The sequence below is a fragment of the Rhinatrema bivittatum genome, chromosome 5 (genome assembly GCF_901001135.1).
Source record: "Rhinatrema bivittatum chromosome 5, aRhiBiv1.1, whole genome shotgun sequence".
In the NCBI taxonomy this organism is placed as follows: domain Eukaryota; kingdom Metazoa; phylum Chordata; class Amphibia; order Gymnophiona; family Rhinatrematidae; genus Rhinatrema; species Rhinatrema bivittatum.
This window is the reverse complement of record NC_042619.1, coordinates 123,467,253-123,488,776: the sequence shown is the minus strand read 5'-3', so window position 1 is coordinate 123,488,776 and position 21,524 is coordinate 123,467,253. Positions and strand designations below refer to the sequence as shown.

The 21,524-nt window shown below is 39.5% G+C and overlaps 1 protein-coding gene across 2 annotated transcripts in view; it reads right to left on the bottom strand.

Moving 5' to 3' along the window:
* Positions 1-21,524, bottom strand: part of SUCLA2 (succinate-CoA ligase ADP-forming beta subunit) — a 170,861-nt gene that overhangs the window by 40,626 nt on the left and 108,711 nt on the right. Inside the window, exons 7-8 of one of the 2 annotated variants that reach the window (XM_029602874.1) lie at positions 19,945-20,106; positions 2,644-2,786 (exon numbers count right to left, since the gene is read on the bottom strand). In XM_029602874.1, coding sequence (XP_029458734.1) covers positions 2,644-2,786; positions 19,945-20,106 — 305 coding nt within the window. The remainder of the gene's footprint in view (positions 1-2,643; positions 2,787-19,944; positions 20,107-21,524) is intronic. The other variant, XM_029602875.1, reaches the window with a different exon arrangement.

Below are 21,524 nucleotides of genomic sequence, written 5' to 3'. Positions count from 1 at the left end.
GATAGCGTGTAATGGTAAATGGAACCTTCTCTGAAGAAAGAACAGTGTTAAGTGGAGTGCCACAGGGATAGGTTTTGGGACTGGTTCTGTTCAATATCTTTGGGAGTGACCTGACGGAAGGGATAGAAGGTAAAGTTTGTCTGTGGATGATACTAAGATCTGCAACAGACACACCTGAAGGAGAGAATGAAAAGTGATTTAAGAAAGCATGAAGAGTGGTCAAAGATTTGGCAGCTGGGATTCAATGCCAAGAAGTGCAGTGTCATGTATTTGGGGTGGAGCAATCCAAAATAGCTGTATGTGATGGACGGTGAAAGACTAATGTGCACAGACTGGGAGACAGACTTTGGTGTGGTAGTGTCTGATGATCCGAAGGTGGCAAAGCAATGTGACACGCCAGAAGAATGCAGGGCTTCACAGAGAGGAATAACCAGTAAGAAAAAAATAGGTGATAATGCCCTTGTACAGGTCCCTTAGTGAGGCCTCACCTGGAGTACTGTGTTCAATATTGGTGCCCCTTTCTCAAAAAGGATAAAGACAGGTTAGAGGTGATCCAAAGAAGAGCGAACAAAATGGTGAGGGGTCAGCATTGGAAGACCTATGAGGAGAGGCTGAAGGATCTGAATATGCATACCCTGGACGAGAGGAGGTGCAAGGGAGATAGACCTTCAGATACCTGAAAGGTTTTAATGATGCATAATCATCAAACCTTTTGCGTTGGAAAGAAATGACTAGAACTAGAGGTCATGAAATGAAACTCCAGGGAGGACTTCTCAGAACCAATGTCAGGAAATATTTCCTCACTGAGAGGGTGGTGAATGCCTGAAATACTCTTCCAGAGGAGGTGGTGAAGACGAAAACAGTGAAGGAATTCAAAGATCTTACGATAGAATGTTTTCCCTCCCTATAACATACTCCATAGTTAAAGCATTGTACATATTCTATCATTATTTTAACCGGTTGCTATATCATAGCTGTTCATATTTCAGTTCATAGTTCTAGGCTGCTCATAATGCTGTTCATAGTTCCTTGTAAAGCCTTTTATGCTATTTTCTGTTCATATTTCCCTGTAAAGCTTGTTTACTATATTTTAGTTCTAAGTAAACCAATGTGATGTTCCCCTACTAATGTCGGTATACAAAAATCTACAAATAAAGAAATAAATAAAGAGGCATGGGATAAACACTGTGGATCCCTAAAGGCTAGAGGATGGAAATAAAGAAAAGAGTGCATGGGGGTAACTTGCTGGTGTGGCAGTTGCTACCCTTAACAAGTAAGCCTTGATGATTACTATTAATGTAACTCCATCATTGATCTCTGCTTCAACAGCAGTGGGGAAAAAGGGAATTGGATTCAGACAGCAACCAATGAGGGCCCAAACGTTTAAGGTTTGGCGAACAAATAAACATGGGAGTAACTTGCTGATGCGGCTTTTACTACCCCTAATCACTGAGTCTGATAACTTTGATGCAGCTCCATCATTGCTCTCTGCTTCCCCAGCAGGGGTTAATGGAAATTGGGTTCAAACAGCATCCAAGGGCTCTGACTTTTACAGTCTGGGAAACTGGTAAGTACAAGGGTAACCAGCACAATGCAGCAGATAGTGGCATAAGCCTAACCACGCCCCCTTTTTTATCATGGGCGCTGGGCAGACTGGGTGGATCATTTGGTCCTTTTCTGCCATCATTTGTTACTTAGTGAGCAGAAAATACAATTTATACGCTTAAAACATGTTTGTTTTTTTTTTAATAAAAAAATATATTTTTCCTTACAAAACACAATTTGTGCACACAAAATAAAACTTGTGCACCAAGCATTTTCTCTGCATGCAAAATATGCTTTACGCAGAGAACTCTTGATTTGTTCACAAATGGTATTTTTTGCGCATCAATTCTATAGGCTAACACCATCCCAAGTAACTTTACTCCAGTTCTGACCAAGAGTTACATTTCCAGCGTTAAACCAACACACCTTGCTATGTCAGAGAATAGTAGCTAATGCCTTCATTATCATGGGCTTTAAAGGGAGGACCATGTATTTGTGCACTCAGTTTTGCAGACTTGGATGTAAATTCTATGCACTAAAGAAATGTGCGCACACTTGCGAGTCAAACCATGTGTACAGCCTAGTGCACCTTATTATTATGTCAGGGAAGAAAACGCACCAGTTTTCCAATGTTTCATAGTATGTCATTTTTACAACAGTAACATTAGTGATAAGGCATGCATTCAATGTTGAAAAATATGCTCTCTTCAAATGTAAAGTAGAAGACTTGTAGGTCACAAATATAATTACAAGATACAATAAGTAGCTTACAATTAATTAGTTTGGTTCTTCCTATTCTTATACTGCATTTATTTTACAACTATGTAGCCAGTTCAGAATATTGCTTGTCATTTAATTAGCTGCCATTATCAACCAACAAGATATAAAAATCTAGTTTTATTGTAGAATTAAAGGAGAAAATTCAATTATTTCCAGAGAAAGAACTGAATCATTTTGATTCTCAGTAATTACATTTGCTAATTTATCTTTGTCTAGTTGAAGTTTGAGTTTAATTTAAAGAAAATCCTGTAAAATCATTGTAATTCATTTTATTTTATTTTTTTAACTTCAGGGCAAAAAAAAAAAAAAGAGACTTACTTTTTTATCTGATGTAATTAGCCTAAAGGCTTCTGTTACTTGTTGGACTGTTGCACCACCACCAACGTCAAGGAAGTTTGCTGGAGTCCCTCCATGAAGCTTAATTATATCCATTGTAGCCATAGCCAGACCAGCACCATTCACTGCAAATTAAAACAAAGATTAGCTTTCCTAGCAAGAAATGTAAACAAAAAAATCCTACTCATTACATGCTTTATTCTACAAAAGAAAAACAAAAAACCTGTTGGTCATAAATTGGCTAATTAAAAAACCTTAGACACAGAAGATTGCCAGGTCATAAGATAGTCTTTATTCTCTGTGACATAGTTTATAAAAAGAAAAAAGGTAAGACTGGTAAGACTGTATAGCAGAAGACCTAAGCTTGCCTCTGCTTAGCTTTATTCTCACCCCTTTGACAGGTCACAAACAACCAGGGGTATCGGCTCCTCAAAGAGGGGCTGATGCACTCACATTCAGACTTTTGAAAATGTTCTGGCATAAAGTTACCTGTCAGATTTGTGAATAAAAATAATCATATCCTATGCAAAAAAAAAAAAAAAAAAGAGACTCAGAAGCCCTGCAGAACCACAAAAAATGAGAATAAACTTTACAGATTCTCTTTACACATGGTTTTGTTTGTTTAAACTTATTGATCGCCCATCCAAGGACTCCAGGCAATGTACAAAATACTTACAAATTAAAACTTGAAAAAACAAAGCACAATGTATAACATCTTCTAAAACAGAAGATAAAATAATATCCTATGTTACAATTACAAATATGCTCAAATAACAAAATAAAATATGATCAAACATAATCCTATAACATCAGAAAAAATATCTTTGAATAAAAATAGTACAACAAGATCCTATCAGATATTCAAAATAAAACCAACAAATAAGAGTAGACAGGGGAGGCAATTATTTTCTAATCTAAGCTCATTGGTAAGACAGCTCCATAAGGAATTTGCTGCACAAATAAGGCACACCACCTAGTTTTAGCTAACCTGTACTCTTTGATGAAGGGATATAGAGTTGGTAATTGCATCCTGAATGCAACTATCACCATGGTACATATCTCATAATCTTCTCTTTTATTATAAGTGAGGTCCCAGACATGGGAAGCCAGTGAAGAGAAAAAACTGGGGGTAGTAAAACTTTCAGAATTCCTAGAAAACCAAAATAAACTTGATCCAGCTCAACACAGTTTCAAGAAATTTCACAGCACGGAATCACTTCTACTCATCCTCACAGATACAATACTGCGAGTGTTTGGCACAGGCACTCCTTTCTCCTAATACTTCTTGACATTTCTGCCGCATTTTAAACTGTCAATCATGAGATCTTAATTCACAGACTAAGAGAAATTGGTCTCAATGGCACCATCCTCCAATGGTTTCAAATCATTCCTCTCTAACAGATCCTTTAAGGTAACCTACAATAATACAACAATACCCCTCTCTCACAGGGAATCCCACAAGGCTCATCCCTATCCCCTACCCTCTTCAATGTTTATATGCTGCCATTATGCAACTATTTGAACAAAGCAGGCCTTTCCTATTTCCTGTACACCGATGATGTACAGATCCTGCTTCCCATCACAGATAGCATCAATAATACACTAAACTGATGGGAAACATACCTTACTGATATAAAATGTATCCGCACCCAAATGGCACTTATGCTCAACCAGAGCAAAACGGAAATTCTTCACCTTGCAAGCAAAACTGCAGCACCCCCCACTGACCCTACAACATCGCTCAAATTCAAAGCACTCACAACCGTTAGAGACCTTGGAGTCACCTTGGACAAGGAATTAAATTTCAAATTTCATAATCAACACACTAATAAAAGAAAGTTTCTACAAACTACAAATCCTTAAGAAACTCCAACCCCTCCAGATTACCGGACTGTACTACAATCCCTCCTTTTTGCCAAGTTAGATTACTGTAATACCCTCCTAATAGACCTGCCCGCTGCCACCCTCAAGCCCCTCCAGCTCCTCCAGAATGCAGCCACAAGATCACTAACAAATAGCAAAAAAAACAGACCACATCACACCCCTACTCAAACAACTACACTGGCTACCCATCCTATTCAGATCTCAATATAAGATCCTTATGTTCATCCACAAAGCTATCCACAATAACAAGGCCAGATGGTTACAAAGACCACTGCACCCCTCCAACCCTTCAAGTAACCTCTGCTCAACCAACACAGGTTTATTTACAATTCCCTCTATTAAGGAAGTTCAAGTCTCCACAAGAGAACGCACTTCATCAAAAGCAAGCCCCCACATCTGGAACCACCTTCCGGCTCCTCTCAGAACCGACCCCTCTACACCTTCCTTCAGAAAGAATCTCAAAACTTGGCTCTTCAGGAAAGCATTCCCTCCAAAGAATTAATCCTCGGCTCCCTATTCCTCCCCCCCCCCCCCCCCCCCCCACCCTTTCCCCCCCCACTTTTGGTTACCCTCCCTTGGCCTGCCAGTTCCGCCCCCCCCCTCCCCGCCATTGTACATAGTAAGTTAAATTCAGAACATATGTACTGTTAGTATAGCGATTATGTAAAACAAGTTTCATTATATATACTCGGTTAATCTGTTATACTGTATCATGTCACCCAAAGGCCTGCCTTTGAGACATCTAGTTCTATGTAAACCGGTGTGATATTTTGAATCGAATATCAGCATAGAAAAATAAATAAATAAATGATAGTATGATCTCTATTATGAATACCGAAATTAGATGTGCTGCAGCATTCTGAATCATCTGATTTACAAAAGGATTTCAAAGGCAAAACCAAAAAAGGAGAATTAAAATAAGACAATAAAGACAAGACAATGAATTGCACCACAGCTCTAAATTGGGTATCCAACAAAAAAGTTTCAAATGGACAGACCAATCGTACCCCTAAATTTATCAAAATGCTATAAATATAGCGGAAATAGCGCCCATGATAAAAAAGGAGGCATGGTTAGGCTAATTATTTTGCTCCTGCATCACATAGGTAGTTTCCGTAAGATGCGATACATTTATTGCTATTTTTCGCTTCATGCACTGATCAATGCACCACAGAGTGCATTACTGGGAAAAGGTTTTTATTGCATATGCCATGAGTGAGAGGGAGAGAGCACACCAGAGCCTCTGTAGAGAATAACTTTGTCACTACTATTTATTCCACTTAAGAGGGGTGCACTTTTTACTCAGAGTGGGGTTAGGTTGGGGGGACAGTTTTCATACACAGTAGGAGGTACAAACAGCAAAGTTGACATCACTGACAAATTTCTGTTTGAATTGATGAAAGGTACAAAAGGAGTTGATTTGTACAATGCACTCTACTTATACTGCCCCACCCCCCCACCCCCAAACCCCACTGCGAGTTAAAAGTGCCCTCCTCTTACAGTGGTATAAAAATAGTAGAGTACCTTGGTGTTCTCTACAGTCTGTCTCTCTCTCTCTATCTATCCTGCTAGCATTAAGGCCCTAACGTGAAATGATAAATGACCCAGCTAGTTTGAACCATGCCTTTTGGCAAAGCAAAGAACATGAGAGTCAAAAGGATGGGTAGACTGGATGGACCATATAGTCTTTTTCTGCCATCATGTTTCTAATTAGGAGACAGTCCAAAATTATTCCTAAACTTTTGTGACTACAGAAAGTGACTACAGAAAGTAATACTCATCTAAACAGATATGATAGTGATTCATCTCGACAATCTGAGTTACTAACTCAAATCAACTCTATTATGGATTTAATGCTAACCTACTTGGTTTTATCTAACCTGAAATTTGACACACATTAACTTCTCTTATCAAATCAGTGAAATTAGTACTTGCTGTAAACCCAAAAGCCTTAACACTATCTAAAACTGGAAGAATGTCAATATTAAAGTAGGAGATAAGACAGCATAAACATCTTTATCCCTTCCCCAATCTACAGATTCATTCTCTTATCTTTGTCATCAGGAACTGGGTGTAAGAAATGCAATAAGCATGCTCATGCTGGGATGTCACTAGAAAGTAAGGCAAAGAAGCCCAACCAGGAAAAAAAATAAAATAAAATCACTTGCCCACACTTCAGTCATCACATTGCCTCTTGGCCTGGCATACAGCCTTCGCCGCCACTCCTGCTGCTGCTGTGGCTTCTGCCACTATCCCTGCTGCGACCCCGGACACTCACCCAGCGTCTCAGTCCCTCTTTCTGCTCTGCAGTTGCCAGCACCTGAATGATGGCATCAGGCGTCTGCAGCCATGGAGAACGAAGAGGGACAGAGACCGTGCAAGGCTACTATTGTTTAGGAGGGCTCAGGTGGGAAGTGACACTGATGGCTGGGTGATGATCATGGGTCATTCATAGCATTTCGGGAGGAGGGCACTGGGAGAGAAGGATGTGCATTGGGATTGTGGAAAGGGAGGGAGTGAAGGTATTATGGAGATGGGAGTGAAGGTGGGTGGGGGGGGGGGGTCAGAGTGAAAAAATGAGGGGATTGTAGGTGTATGAAAGAGGGTGAGTGAGGGTATTGGGTAGAAGGGAGGTGGGGCAAGAGGAGAGAGCAAGAATGGTAAGAGGATGGATGGGGTAGGGGTCGAGAGCAAGCAGGGGAGGGGAGAGGGATGGTGTGCTGGAAGGGGCTGGGGCAAAAAGAATGAAGAGGAGGGGATTGAGAAGAGAGGCCTGGTCATCATTTTTGTTGGGGGGGCTCCCTTCTCAACCTTCTCCTTTGTTTTCCTTTCCTTTGCTCTCATGCCCTCGTTTTGCTCTCTTCTCCCTCCTATCACCACTCCTATCTGTATCCATACCCCTACCTTCCACAAGGCAAACAAGGGTTTGGTAGGCCTAACATAGTGCCATAAATTATGTTGGACCACAAAGCATTCGTTACACTGGGGGTTTCCTGCATTGCCATCACCAGGCAAGTCTTCTCAGTTTTTTCACAAGCTAAACTTCAACTGAAACGGGATGAAGGAGGAATTGTGTGGTTGATTTGTTCTGTTGACCACGGAGTACAACTACTACAGTTAAGAGATTTTGCTTTCTCCATGGAAACAAGCAGCCACACAAGTGGGGTTCTCAAGATGAGGGCTGCATAGAGCAAGAATCATATGCCTCGAGAGTAGGGTATTGTCACCGGGAGTCTGGGCTTGGTGATCAGAGACGCCCCAGAGGGAAGATGCATACCTGAGAGGCAAAGTGGTGGTCACAAGAGTGGAAACCAGGGCCTGGAGAAGAGCCAGGAGAAATACTCAGCACAGTTACAGTGTAACAGGGCAGAAGCAGGATACTAGAGGCCGAACTTGTGAAATGGGAAGGTTTATATGCCAGAATGCTGAAGCAGGATATAACAGTAGAAATGCTAGAACAGGATAATACATTGGAACACGAGCAGGAAACAAAATAATGCACCCAGAAAACAATCTGGAAACCAAAGCCTGAACAGATAACGCTTCCACAGGGCAGATGCCAAGTGGGCTGTTTGACCAGCAAAGGTGTGTTAGGCAAGAGCTTTTTATATATGGTTGGTTCAATCAGAAGACTGGTTCAATGCTGGTTCAATCATAAGACTGCAAGAGCGTATCTGACTTCCCGAGGAAAAAGACTCCCAGGGAAAGCCAGCACCCCCCTCAGCATTGCAGCAGGGTTCATGGCTTGGAAGTCCTAGGTTCAAATCCCATCAATCCTGACAGGTAAGCGGCCCATAAACAGGGTGGCAGGTTAGATTAAATTACTATTTAAACAAGTTGGGCGGCACTATTTGGCCAAAGCTACTCTCTCTACGAAAATCATCTTCCAGACAGTGATGCATGGTAAAAGTATGAATAGAGGACCATGTAGCTGCTTTGCAAATGTCCTGTATTGATGCTGAGCGTTGGAAAACTATTGACTTTACACTTGTTCTTACTTGGTGAGCTTTCACCTTCTGCAGAAGTAGAACTCCTGAATCTGAGAAGCAGAAATAAATACATTGGAATAACTAAATGGATAAAGTTTGCATTTTAACTGCATAACCTTGATGTACTTGATCATATGTTAAAAGTAACTGCTGAGTTTTCCCAAATGGTTTAATCCTGTCCAAATATAAAACAAGGGTCTTCTCAAGCTGAATAATCTTGTCATACCTTGGATTGCAGAAGTGTGTGGTTTTGAGGAAAAAACAAGCAACCCTATAGAGTCAAATGAAATTGGGAGACCACATTTGGTAAAAATTTTGAATGCATTCTTAACACTTTTTTTTTTTTAATCTGTTCCTCACAGACCACTAATGTTTGAAGCTCACCTATCCTTCGTGCTGAAGTAATAGCACTGAGCAACAATAATTTTCGAGAAAGAAATTTTATATCTGTCATCGCTGAAGGTTCAAAATAGACTTTCATTAATTGGGAGAGAATCACATTCAAGTTCCACTGTGCCGTAAGCATTTTAATCAGAGAGCACAAGTGATATAACCCTTTCATACTTTGCTACAGCAAGTCATCTACATCCTGATGATAGGCAGCTATAGCACTCAAACTCAATTTGATTTTAAGCCCAAATCTGAAAGATGGAGAAGATACTGAAGAATGACTGAAGTTGCGCAGGCGAAACGATCTTCATGACAGGTATGAAACCACAGGGTAAATCTCTTCCATTTCAAATCGTATGAACATCTTGTGGCCAGTTTCCTTGCCACTTAGATATTTTGCTTTACCTCACTGGAAAAAGGTAATACCTTGGACTACTATACTTTCGATATCCATGCTATGAATAGTAAGGATTGATGTTTGAAGTTATTCAGGATTGGTATTGAGACAGAAGATTTGGAAAAAAAAACTTTAGCTGAATTGGAGGAGCTACAGCCAATCTTTGGAGCCATGGAATAAAACCTGACAAGGCTAAAAGGGAGCTAGCAGAATCATGATCCCCTTTCTCCTTTCTTAATTTCAGTCTCATTCCTCATATGAGAGGTATCAGACTAAACCCATTCAAGTTTCCATTCCAAAATATCGCAAATGTGTCCAGTGCTAGGGTATCCAGAGCTGGCCTTTTTGAGCAATAGAGAGGTATTTTGAGGTTCGGGGGTGAGGCAAATAGATCTATGCATGGAGTTTTCTAGTTTTGAAAAATCACTTCCACTGCAATTTGATGGAGAAACCATTTGTGAAGTTGAAGGTAATATCTTAAGGCATCTGCCAATACATCGCTCTTTCCAAGAAGATAAATTGCCGACATTTATATGTATCTTAATATTGCCCAATACCATATTTTGAGGGCTTCTTTGCATAGTTTTGCAGAACTTGTTCCTACCTGCTTGCTTATAGAAAACATTTCAGGAATACACAATAAAGAGTATCATGCAAACCACACCTAGAGTCACAACTGAAAAAAAAATATATATGGGGCAAACTCAATTGTTATAGAACACACAACACATTTTGAAATAACAATACATAATAAATACCAGCTTAGATATGAATATATACATACAACACTTATTTACCATATCACAAAGATAAACAATTTAATAGGATGGTGTTGTGTGCGGCCTTTCAGTGTGTTGGCTCGGATCGAAAGTATTAAGCTTCTTCGTTATGTAAGAAAATGGGTATCATCGTGTATTGACAGCAGTGAAAGCGAGTTGTACCGTATGACACTAATGAATCCATGTGGACTATGAGATAAAAAGTGTTTTTTTTAAGCTGTGCAGCGAAGGTAAGAACAGTAAAGATTTGGACAGCACATTGAAGATAGCGTTAAATGAATTATGATAATATGTTGATTGTGTAGGAATGTGGTCAAGCTATGTGTATTGAGGAACAGCACAGTCTTGCACTTCACTTTCACAGATCCGTCCCCACCTCTCCCACATTCTTGCCTTCAGTCTTTGACCTAAAGATTAAGCCATTGTCAAAGCTTGCTACATTCGTTCTTTGGGTCAAAAAACTTTGTTATGTTAAACCTTGTTATATTAAATATTGTTAGGTTAAACTTTGTGATGTTAATCCTATTCTTTTGCTCTCAGCTCTCCCACTCTGTAAATCCCTGTTCATTGTAACTTTATCTTTCTAGTTAATTGGTTACCCCTTGTTTCGCTGTAAACCGGTACAATAAGACCCTAGTCTTGAGTATCGGTATATCAAAAGAATTTAAATAAAATAAATAAGCAGCTGCCGTTGGAAATAGCAGATAACAGTGACCAAATAGTTTCATGTGAAGAGTTATTTAATATGCCCCCCCCCCCCAAGGAAGCCTGTGGAGGTTGAAACAAGGGACCTTGTTGGGGTTTATGAGTTGGAATGGGGTACACTGTTTTGTGGTTTTATGAGTGATATTTTAATTTGTGTATGGATGGATGAGTGTGTATGAATGATGGAAATATGAATGTTATTGTCATCATATATATTAGCATAAGAACCTTTGTATTTGTATGATAAAGGTATTGTATGTATATGATTCACATATAAGCTGGTATTTATGTATTATTTCAAAATGTAATGAGTATTCTATAACTGAGTTTGCCCCCATAAATATATTTTTTAAATTATATAAAACATTGCCACTTGATTGTCCATCTGAATCTAAACTTCTGACTTTTAGCCATAACTCAAATACTATGAGTGTCTTGAATATGTCCCTTAGCTATAGCACATCGATATGCAATTTTGTTAACCAATCTGTCCAGGCGGGCTTCCCAATCTTGAGTGAAAGCATCTGTCTTCAAATTTTTTGTACCTAAGAAGAATGGAAGAACTAGCTGTAAAGGAGGTTTGGTTTGATTGCTGGTTCCACCATTTAAGGATTGTTTTAGAAAATCGGAGAATCCTGTGTGACATTGATTTTAATTTTTATGTCAATGACATCTGAAGTACCACTGTGCCTGCTTCATGTTCATTTGGGCAAAAAGAGTGACATGCACTGTACCTGTCCCAACATTTTCATGAAAACTCTTGCCGTTATTTATTATCTTTTCAGCAATACTTGAATTATTGCCACCAATGCATTTATCCTTTGTGCCAAGAAAAACTTGTTTCCTTTTACAGTGTTCAAAAGAGCTCCTATAAACTTCAACTGGTATGTCAGTGTGAACTGGGATTTTTCCCAATTCACTGACTCCCAAGGACTGTAAAGGTCTGAGAACATAAGAAATGTCCTATTTGGATTGATCGCAGGATCTGCACGATATAAGCCAGTCATCCAAGTATGAAAAAAGAAATAATTTGTTTATTCTAAGATAAGCCACTACTACCACTAAGCACTTTGTGAAAACTCTAGGAACTGTTGCTACACCATAACGGAAGGACTTGATACTAGTTGTACTGACCATCCACACAGATACAAAGGTATTTTCTGTTCAACCTGTGAATATACAAGTAAGTAAAGGTATCTTTGAGATCTAGTATTGCTAACCAATCTCAATTTCCAGATGGGGGAAAATGGTACTTAAGGACTTAATCTTGAAAATTTTCCTTTTCTTGAGAAATGAGTTTAAGTTTATGAGGTCTAGTATTAGACATTTGTCAGATTTTTTTGAATTAGGAAGTATTTGGAATAGAAATCTGTTCCTTTCTCTACAGGTTTGATTGCTTTTGAGAGCAATAGGGATTGTACTTCTTTGAGAACCTGCAATTGATCTGCTAAGGGATTAAGAGGCTTTGGATGTATTTGAAGTGGTAGTGTGAGAAAATTTAGATAAAAACTTTTGTGAATTAACTTTAAGGACCCAATCATCTGTACATTTTTTTTTTACCATTGTGGGTCAAAAATATTGAAGCCCTTCCCCCACTTGAGGGTCATCAAAAGGCTGCGGTTGACTGTGCACATGGAATTCAAATACTAGAACTTGGTTTCTGCAATATCTTTGTTGATTTTTATCCCTAATTCAAGATCTAGGTTCCAGTTGTTGCTGCCGTGGTTGAGGTTGGCTTTGTTGTGGAAGATTATATTGTCTGTAGTAAAAGTACGACTGATATGTTCTTTATGGGTAAGAGTCATCTTCTGTATGAAGGCTGTGGAAAAAGCCTCTGAGTTGGTTGGTCTGCAGTAAACAATGTTAACGCTTCTTTAGGGCATCTATTGCTCCTTACCTTTTCTCTAAAATGATTGTCTCTGGAACACTGGGAATAGCTAATTTTTCCTGTTCATCTTCTCTAAGATCTGATGCCTTCAGCCAAGCTAGTTTTCTAGTCCCTATAGTTATGGCTGACAAAGGAGTAATAAACCAATCTTGTCAAGTGCTTTGAACACTCTTCCGCTTCTAACAGTAGTGTGTAAAATTTACTACATTCTTCTTGCTGGAGATCCTGAGTTGCTTCTTTAATCTTTTGCAAGATATCGTACATGCACTGTATCATTTGCAATTGATGCATTGAGATTCTGGCTTGGGGAGTTAATGATTGAAATATCCATTTCCCTGTAGCATCCAGAAATTGAGATTCCTTTCCTGGTGGTACACTGGAATGTGTCAGATTTTTTTTTTTTTTTTTTGCACTTTTCTTAGTTGACTCTACCACTAACAAATTATGTATTTCCTGCATATTGCTGTAGCCTAGCCTATGTGAACAACCCCTCAGTTTGTCACTAGATGACCCTAAGTCCCTTAAAATCTGGACTAGTAACATGGGATGTCCATTCTCTTTCAGTCTTTCCACTGAGCTGACTGAATTGGCTATCCCAGGAGCATAGGCAGAGCTAGTGGTAGAGGGTTTCAGTTTTGAGTTAAGTTTTGAGGCATAAGGAGCTGTTTTTCTTTTCTCCCTACTGAGTTGGGCCCACTAACCCAGTTTGGTAATTTTTCTTGCATTCAGAGGAAATCTCTCAGTACACACCCTGTCTGAGAGGGTCTGCCACCTTTTGTAGAAAGTTAAGGTTTTTGTAGATTTTCATCCAGTTTTTGATAAGTTTTCTTATTCTGGGGAAAACCCTGAGTTCTGGCAAGGAGTTACCAATCCTGAGAGCGGGGCCTGAAGACCTGTGAGTAACTCCTCTAATTCGCTGGAGGAAGCAAGACCATTAACAGCACTTCCCAGCATGAAATTCTGGATACAGACTTCTGGATTTTTTCCTTTTTTGTTCGTGTGGAGATTTTTTGACCCACCCTTCTGCACAACCTGGTGGAGGAGATAGAGAGCTGTGAGCTGAGCTGGAACACCTGGCCTCTCTCCCTGAGAGGTCCATCAGGGTTGTGACATCAAGCCTTGGGAGACTCCCAATCAGATCTCCATCCCAGAGGGATCAGGACACAGTCTGTGGGCTTCAGACTGAACTTTGGATTCAGATATGATCTTTTCGTGGCATGGAGCACCCCCACTACAATTCTCCCTTTACTGGGCTGTGGCACGGATAAGTAGGCAGTGGTGAGCTTCCTTCCAGGAGCTGGAGAGAGAGACACCAGCACCCCAACAGAGACATCATGTAAATAGTTCAACTGTACGGTTTAATTTGTTAAATGTTTGTGGGACAGTGATTGACCTTTAGGAAATAATCAGTAAATATGATTTGAACACCCAGTCTGAGTCCAGCCTGTCTGTCTCTGAAGAGAACACCTCACCTTAAAGATACACACATCATAGAAGGGACTCTCCATCACCTGGGCCACAGAGGGTTTCCTCTTCTCTCACAGAAAAAAATGTGCTGGAAAATGCAAGAAGGATGGCAAAATCAGCCCCAAATAATACTTTTATGACCCTAGGGGAACCAGCACACCCCCGACAAAGGGTTACACATATATTTTTTGCAATTGATATCAAGAGTGAGATTTCCAATCTTTGCATGTAGGCCTTGCAGAGGTTTATAAACAGGCAAAGACTTTGCTTGTCTTTGTGGTTGACTAAATTTTAAAACATGCTAAAATTCTTCTGAAATCTGAGAATCATCCTCTAATTTAAATGTAACTACTTCTGATGGAAAACCAGTTATGTCATGTCCTCCATTGGGGTAGGGGGCTACTTCTGGGAGGCTCCAAAGAAGGATCAGATGGCAAAATAGTTGACTCCTCTAAAGACTGAAATAAACAGGAATCCTGGGGGGGGGGAGGGGGGGGGGGGGACGGACAGATTCTTCAAAATCTGATAGAATGATCAGAGTATTTTAATGCCTTTGAAGCAGAAGAAATAGATTTTACTTCTTGTGGAGTACGCTGTATTTGATAGGTAATAAATAATACCCTCTCGAAGAAAATAAACCTAAACACTGGTAGCAGATAGTGCTCTGCACTATCTGCTACCCTTTTCAACATATACCTTCTCCTGCTTTGTCACTTTCTAACTGACCTTGGGCTTACCCACTTCCTATACGCGGACAACATCCAAATACTAATCCCAATCCGTAATACATTGGAAGAAACCTACAAAAAAACAGCCTCACATCTCACCAAAATAAAACTATTAACCAACATCAAACTCATAATAAACATCGAAAAGACAGAAATAATTATCCTGGACAGAAAAAACACCCCATCACCCCCACCACCACTCAGCATAGAGAACCAAAAGACAATTTCCCCTGTCTCTCATGCTCGTAACTTAGGGGTCATCATCGACACTGAATTATCCTTCAAGAACCACAACACGAATAAAATTAAGGAAGGATACTACAAACTACTTACACTAAGACGATTAAAAGCTTTCCTCACTCCAGACGACTTCAGAACAGTCCTGCAACTTCTCATCTTTTATTTATTTATTTGCAGTTTTTATATACCGACATTTGTTTAGTGACCTCACATCGGTTCACAGATAACAGAAACATTGCAGCTGTGCGAACTAGAACAAACATATGCAACAGTGCTTTACAAAAAACATTTACAATAATCAATAAACTTTACAAACTTTTCCAACCTGGACTACTGCAACTCCCTAGTATCTGGATTACCACTCTCCACAATCTGCCCACTTCAAATCTTACAAAACACAGCCGCTAGAATCCTCACAGGAACAAAAAAGCACAAACATATTATGCCAATTCTCATAGCACTACATTGGCTCCCAATAAAATTTCGAATAGACTACAAAATACTGACCCTACTGCACAAAACAATATACGAAGAACATTCCAACTGGTTAAGTACAACAATAAATGTACACACCTCAACAAAACCTCCGCTCAACCAACAAAGGCCTTCTGAAAATCCCACCTGTGCACTCCAAACAACTAACCAACTTGTGAAAGAGCCATATCCTTCGGAAGCCCCAAACTCTGGAACACCCTCCCAACGGAATTAAGAACTCAACCAAACCTAAAAACCTTCAAAAAGGAACTTAAAACCTGGATGTTCACCAAAGCCTACCAAGGGAACTAAGAACTCAATCAAACCCCCTGATACGTTAAGAATATCACTCTCAACCTTATTAATACTATAAACGAACGCTGTATGTCAATGCATCTACTAACCTCAACATTTTATCCTTTGAATATTGTAGACCGTGATGATAGCGATCTCAATGCCTCTACTAACCTATTAACATTTTATACTTCGAAACTTGTAAACCGTTATAATGGCGAAACCGAATAACGGCATATAAAACTTGATAAATAAATAAATAATTAAAGGAGAATGTGTTTGCATTTGTGAATATAGCTTTTTTAATATAGGCTCTGAAGCTAATTCTTCCTTAGATGTGGATAGCACCTATGTCATGAAAGTCTTCACAAAATCTGACCACAACGTTTGGATTAAAGTACGGCATTCAGGTAGCATTGAATCTGCTTTCATTAACAAGCAGTCTGATTCTGGAATTAGCATCAATGATGAAACTCTGAGACGTAGCAGAGCTTGAATGTTGGCACCATGATGACCTTTCAGCACTGACAGAGCTCGGCACAGTATGCTTTGGCACCAAGGAAACAGTAGCTGATTGGTGGGGGGGGAGGATCCTCTTTTCTGCTTGGCGCAGTACAAGGTGGTGGCTTTTTCTCTACCTCTAAGACTCTGATAGGTATTGATATCTTAGATTATCTCCCTTTTTTGAAAGAGAAGCCATCTGGAATTTTAAATTCAAATCTTGATAAGCTTGTGCTCTGAGAGACATCCCGCCAGAGGGCCCATAGACGAATCATGTGAAGGTCTCAAGTATCTGAGACATAAATTGTGTAGATCTTAACTTACCATTTATGGTGGCATTTAGTGCATAATTTAAAGGGTTTCTTACCATTCTCTGTGACTTTTATGCCATGGTTCCAATTGAAATAAAAAATAAAAAGTGTAAATGGTTTTATTTAATAGAAGAGGACCACAAATTAAACGAACTAAAGAAACAAGTAAGAAAAACTGAAGAATTTGTGCAACAGCTAAAGAGAGACAGAATATTTGCAGAGAAGATGAAATCAAAAGATTGAAGAGACTTGCACAGTGACAGCAACATGGGAAACCCCCACACATGCTCAGAAGTTTTAGATCTTTCTTCTAAGACAGAACTCATTTCTGTCCTGATGCCATTTATTATTTTAAATTACTTGTTTCCTGCTCCCTCCAAGGCTCGGGGCAGGGTACATACAAACATAGTCATATACAGACAATATCACACAGCTGCTGCTTCAATATTAACTGCTAAACTGGATGGTATAATCTGCATTTGCAATTTCATAAGCATTCAAAAAGCTGTGAAGTTACATAGCTGGAAAGGCTGCCTTGAATAAAATTGTTTTTAAAGCTTTTTGAAAGTCTTTGGGGTCTTTTATGCTCCACAAAGTAAAAGGAAGGGATGCTAAAGGATGACATTGTCCTCTTGTGTGGTTGTTTGTCTCTGCCTATCCATGGAGAAACAGGCCTCCTACTGTGGCTGCTTTCTGTAGCTTGCCCTCTGACCTAATACTAGGCTACTTGAGGACTGTCAGACATTTTACATTACTCAGTTCTCTACAGGTCATCGCTTCATATTCACCTAAGTAAAGGGGAGACTATCATATCACAGATAATTTTCAACATTAATTTGTGAAAGTAAAAAAATAAAATAAAAACAAATCTCTCATAGAAGCAGAACTGGCATAATAGATATTATTTAACGTTTTTATATACTGACATTCGTTAATATCACATCGGTTTCCATAGAACAAAAATGCAGCATAAAGGCTTTACATGATTATTGCATGAGAAATGTAGGCAGCCATGCCACTGAAAAAGACATTGACATCTAGAAAGAGACTGAGAGATACTGCATTCTTTTGGAAAGAGCCACTAATCAATGCATTCTATATAAGCTCTTCCACATCTAGTATTTTGGACGAGTACCTGTTTTATGACAATTGCTATTTGAGATTTTTTTTTCAGCAATTCACTGTTAAAATGCTAACAAGAATTTGGATGAATTGAATTTGGATCAAGACAGACTAGTGGGTCACAAGATGTGTTCCAGTAAGCCCAGTGGAGAAATTTAATGTATGCTGAAGGAAACTGAAATCTACCTAAAGCAATCCCAACAGGCAAAAAACAGGTCTGTTTTCAGTTGACATTCCACAACCTAAACAATGACAACACACAAGATACAGACAACATAACCAGCACAAAAAGAAATGCATTTTGACAAAACTCCAAAGAGAAGGAAAGACCGCAAAGATAGGCTTGTGCCACATCCAGTAAAAGTGACTGCAAGAAAATGCAACTCAAAAACCCAACAGCCTATGTCACAGAGCACTGTGAAATCTCTACAACATATGCATGCACTTGGTACACTGCTTTTACTGTTACAACCATCAATTTTGCATCACTGTCTACTGATTTTATTTTGTGTATTAGGGTTTTAACTGGCAATGGTAATTTATTTTGATTAACCAATTTTCAGAAAACTTAAAAACTGCTGGGATTATAGGATTTTCTTCATGTTTGCATATGTATAAATTAACAATAACCTCACTCCTGTTCTCTTTGCTGTCGTATTCACAATCCAGATGCTGTTGATGTCATAGCAACAGCAGGCTGTAAAGGCAATAGTGTTTGCAAAAAAAAAAAAAAAAAGCAAATAGTGCACACTATCATGTTAGCAAAACGAAAATAACACTGCAAAATTTGCAAAGTCATTCATAGCAAATAAGCAAAATCGATAGTGAGCAGAAAAATCAGGCAAATCAACTTAGCTATAGATAACTTACACATTCAAAAAAATGAAATTGCCCAATTTTCTGTGAAACTTAATTACTCCTCAGGGAAGAGAGTTACATTTTTATGTAAAAAGATGATTTCTCAAACATTTTCACTAGAAAATTGCCAGAGGAATTAATTGCGTTTTATGCAAATAGCCTGGCACTGGAAGAAAACATCCTGTGGTATCAGGCCATTCCCACAGAGATATTCTCTGCTTAGTACATCGGCCTCTAAGTCTATTACACACAGCCAAAAATCTAAATCAGTGTTTCTCAACCTTTTCAAGCTCAAGGCATATTTACATTAACAAAAATATTGTGTAGCACCCAAGACAGGAAGGGCGGGCATGGAGAGGACTTGTATGGACAAAGAAGAGCTAGGGAAGCACTAAAAGCCCCAACAGTCTCTCCTCCAAATTTAAAACAAAGGGAGAAGGGAGAGACACACACAGACTCATCATAATGGGCCAGTTCCCTCTACACACACGAGTGCAGGAGAGGGAAGGAGAGGGAAGGAGGAAGTCAGTTTAATGCAGGCAGATAGCTCTGTTAGTTACCTTGGTTGCTGCATGTGGCTGCTAGAGCACTTCCACTAGTGCTGCTTCCAACACTCAGAATGAGTTACATCCACCATTCAGTGCATGCTCTCTCTATCTCACTCAGCCTAGAGGTAAGATAGAGGCCGGAATGGCTCAAAGGCAGAAGCTCAGGGGGGCAACGTGCGAGGAGCTGTGTACTACACAAAACAGGGCATGGTGATTCGTGCCCTGCATGCTGTCCATTAATGATCACACTCCAGGTCTCATGGTGTAGCTAGGAAGAGACACAGGCATGATTACATGTTCTCAGAAAAGAGCCACCACTGGTCTCTCTTGCTGCTGTAAAGTGCTGAGAGCAGAGCCTAGGTGCTGGTTTGGGGCTGAGCATCAGGCAGTAGTGGCTTTTTCATGGCACCCTTGATTAGTCTGAAGGCATTCTGGTTGGGAAACACTGGTCTAAAACAAACAGTATGAACAATACATAAAGATTGGCATTAGAACTCCATATAAGCCTCACTGAAGAAACAATGGAAATTTACACAACAAAAAGATAATCTAACACACTAGACAATTAAGTAAACAAGTTAAACAACCCAAAAAATATGTTTCTGATTTCAGCACAAAGAATACATACCACACATACAAACTGGGAGAAAACAAAAATTAAATGGAGCCATCAATTGGAGTACAGACTAGAAAACTCTTAGAGCTTACCTAGACAACCTATACTTCCATCCAGTCCTATATAGTTGAGATCCGCCTTATCCGCCTGCTCATCTCTTTCATCCTCTTGTGACCAGTCCCTCAGATCAAAGACTTTCTTTTGACGATAATATGAATTGGAATCAAAATTTATCTTTGCATCCATGCACATCACTGGGGAAAGAAACAAACTGCTCTTAGCTCTGTCAGTTTGGCATTCTAAAAGGTCACATCCTTTTGTCTTTAAAAGAGGATTTATATGATTATCTATAAACCAAAAGTATAGAACAGGGCTTTTATTTTGCCATATACCTACTGTACTTGAACTACTGATAATTGATTAGATGACAGAACCCACAAGTGCACTTCAAAATTATTTGAAGGATAACCATTTAACAGTATGTACATTTTCTGTCAAATATTAAACAATCAATTAAAGAAAAGTATAACTCGTGTCATATTAGCTATATTATTCAGATGAAACATTCCTTAAGAAATAAAATATGCATTATAATAAATTTAAAAAAAATTAAAAGATCATTGCTAGTAAACTTAACTCTAAAAATGTTCTGCAGGCATAAATTGTTTCCTGAAAAATCAGTTTCAGTTGAATCACTGCTGTTCCTTTTAGCTGAACACTAAATCACTTGTATCTTTATCAGCTTGGGTGCCAACCATCAAGTCTCAACAGTCCTACACATTATCCTTATTCACATATGACTCCAACTCATACTTTCCTAATCACACCATGGTATTCCCTCTTCACCAATACTGAATTTTTCCGACACGGCATACCCAGCTTTCAATTTTCAATCTAAAGCATCATTTTCCTGTTGCAGGATATCTGTTTGGCAATGGCAACTCCCAACCTATTCTTATCAAAAGAAATAAAAAGTGTGGACTTCTGGCCACTCCAGATAGAAAGCTAAGGCTCGCTTGCAGTCCAAACCGTGCAGTGATTGTTCACCTTGGTGCAAATGGGGCCTGGGAAAGAAAGTTAGCAAGACGATAGACTGATTAAGATGGAAGTCTGTCACTTTAGGCAGAAACTTAGGGTGCGTGTGCAAGACTACCCTGTCAGAATAAAATTTAGTATAACGTGGATAAGTCGCTAAGGCCTGGAGCTCACTAACCCTGCACACTGAAGTGGCTGCTACCAAAAATATGACCTTCCAGGTCAGTTATGTCAGGTCACAGGTGTGCAGCAGCTCAAAAGGAGCTTTTATCAGCTCAGCTCAGTGGGATGCTTCATCTGAAGCAGGCCCGGCATAATACATACAACCATATAATGTACAAAGATGGGCATACAATCTACACCATGGCGATATGCGCCAACTGCACTCAGATGGACCCTAATGGGGTTGGTTTTCAAGCCAGTCTCCGATATGTATAGAAGGTTATCAAGCAGTTTTTGTGTGGGACAGAACGGATCTAGAGCCTTCTGCTCACACCACATGGAAAATCTCCTTCACTTCAGACCATACAACCTTCTAGTGGAAGGCTTTCTAGAAGCCGAAGCCACTAGGACCCGAGACACATCCTCAGAGATAGAGTGGTTGCAGGATTAAACTCTCAACATCCAGGCTGTGAGT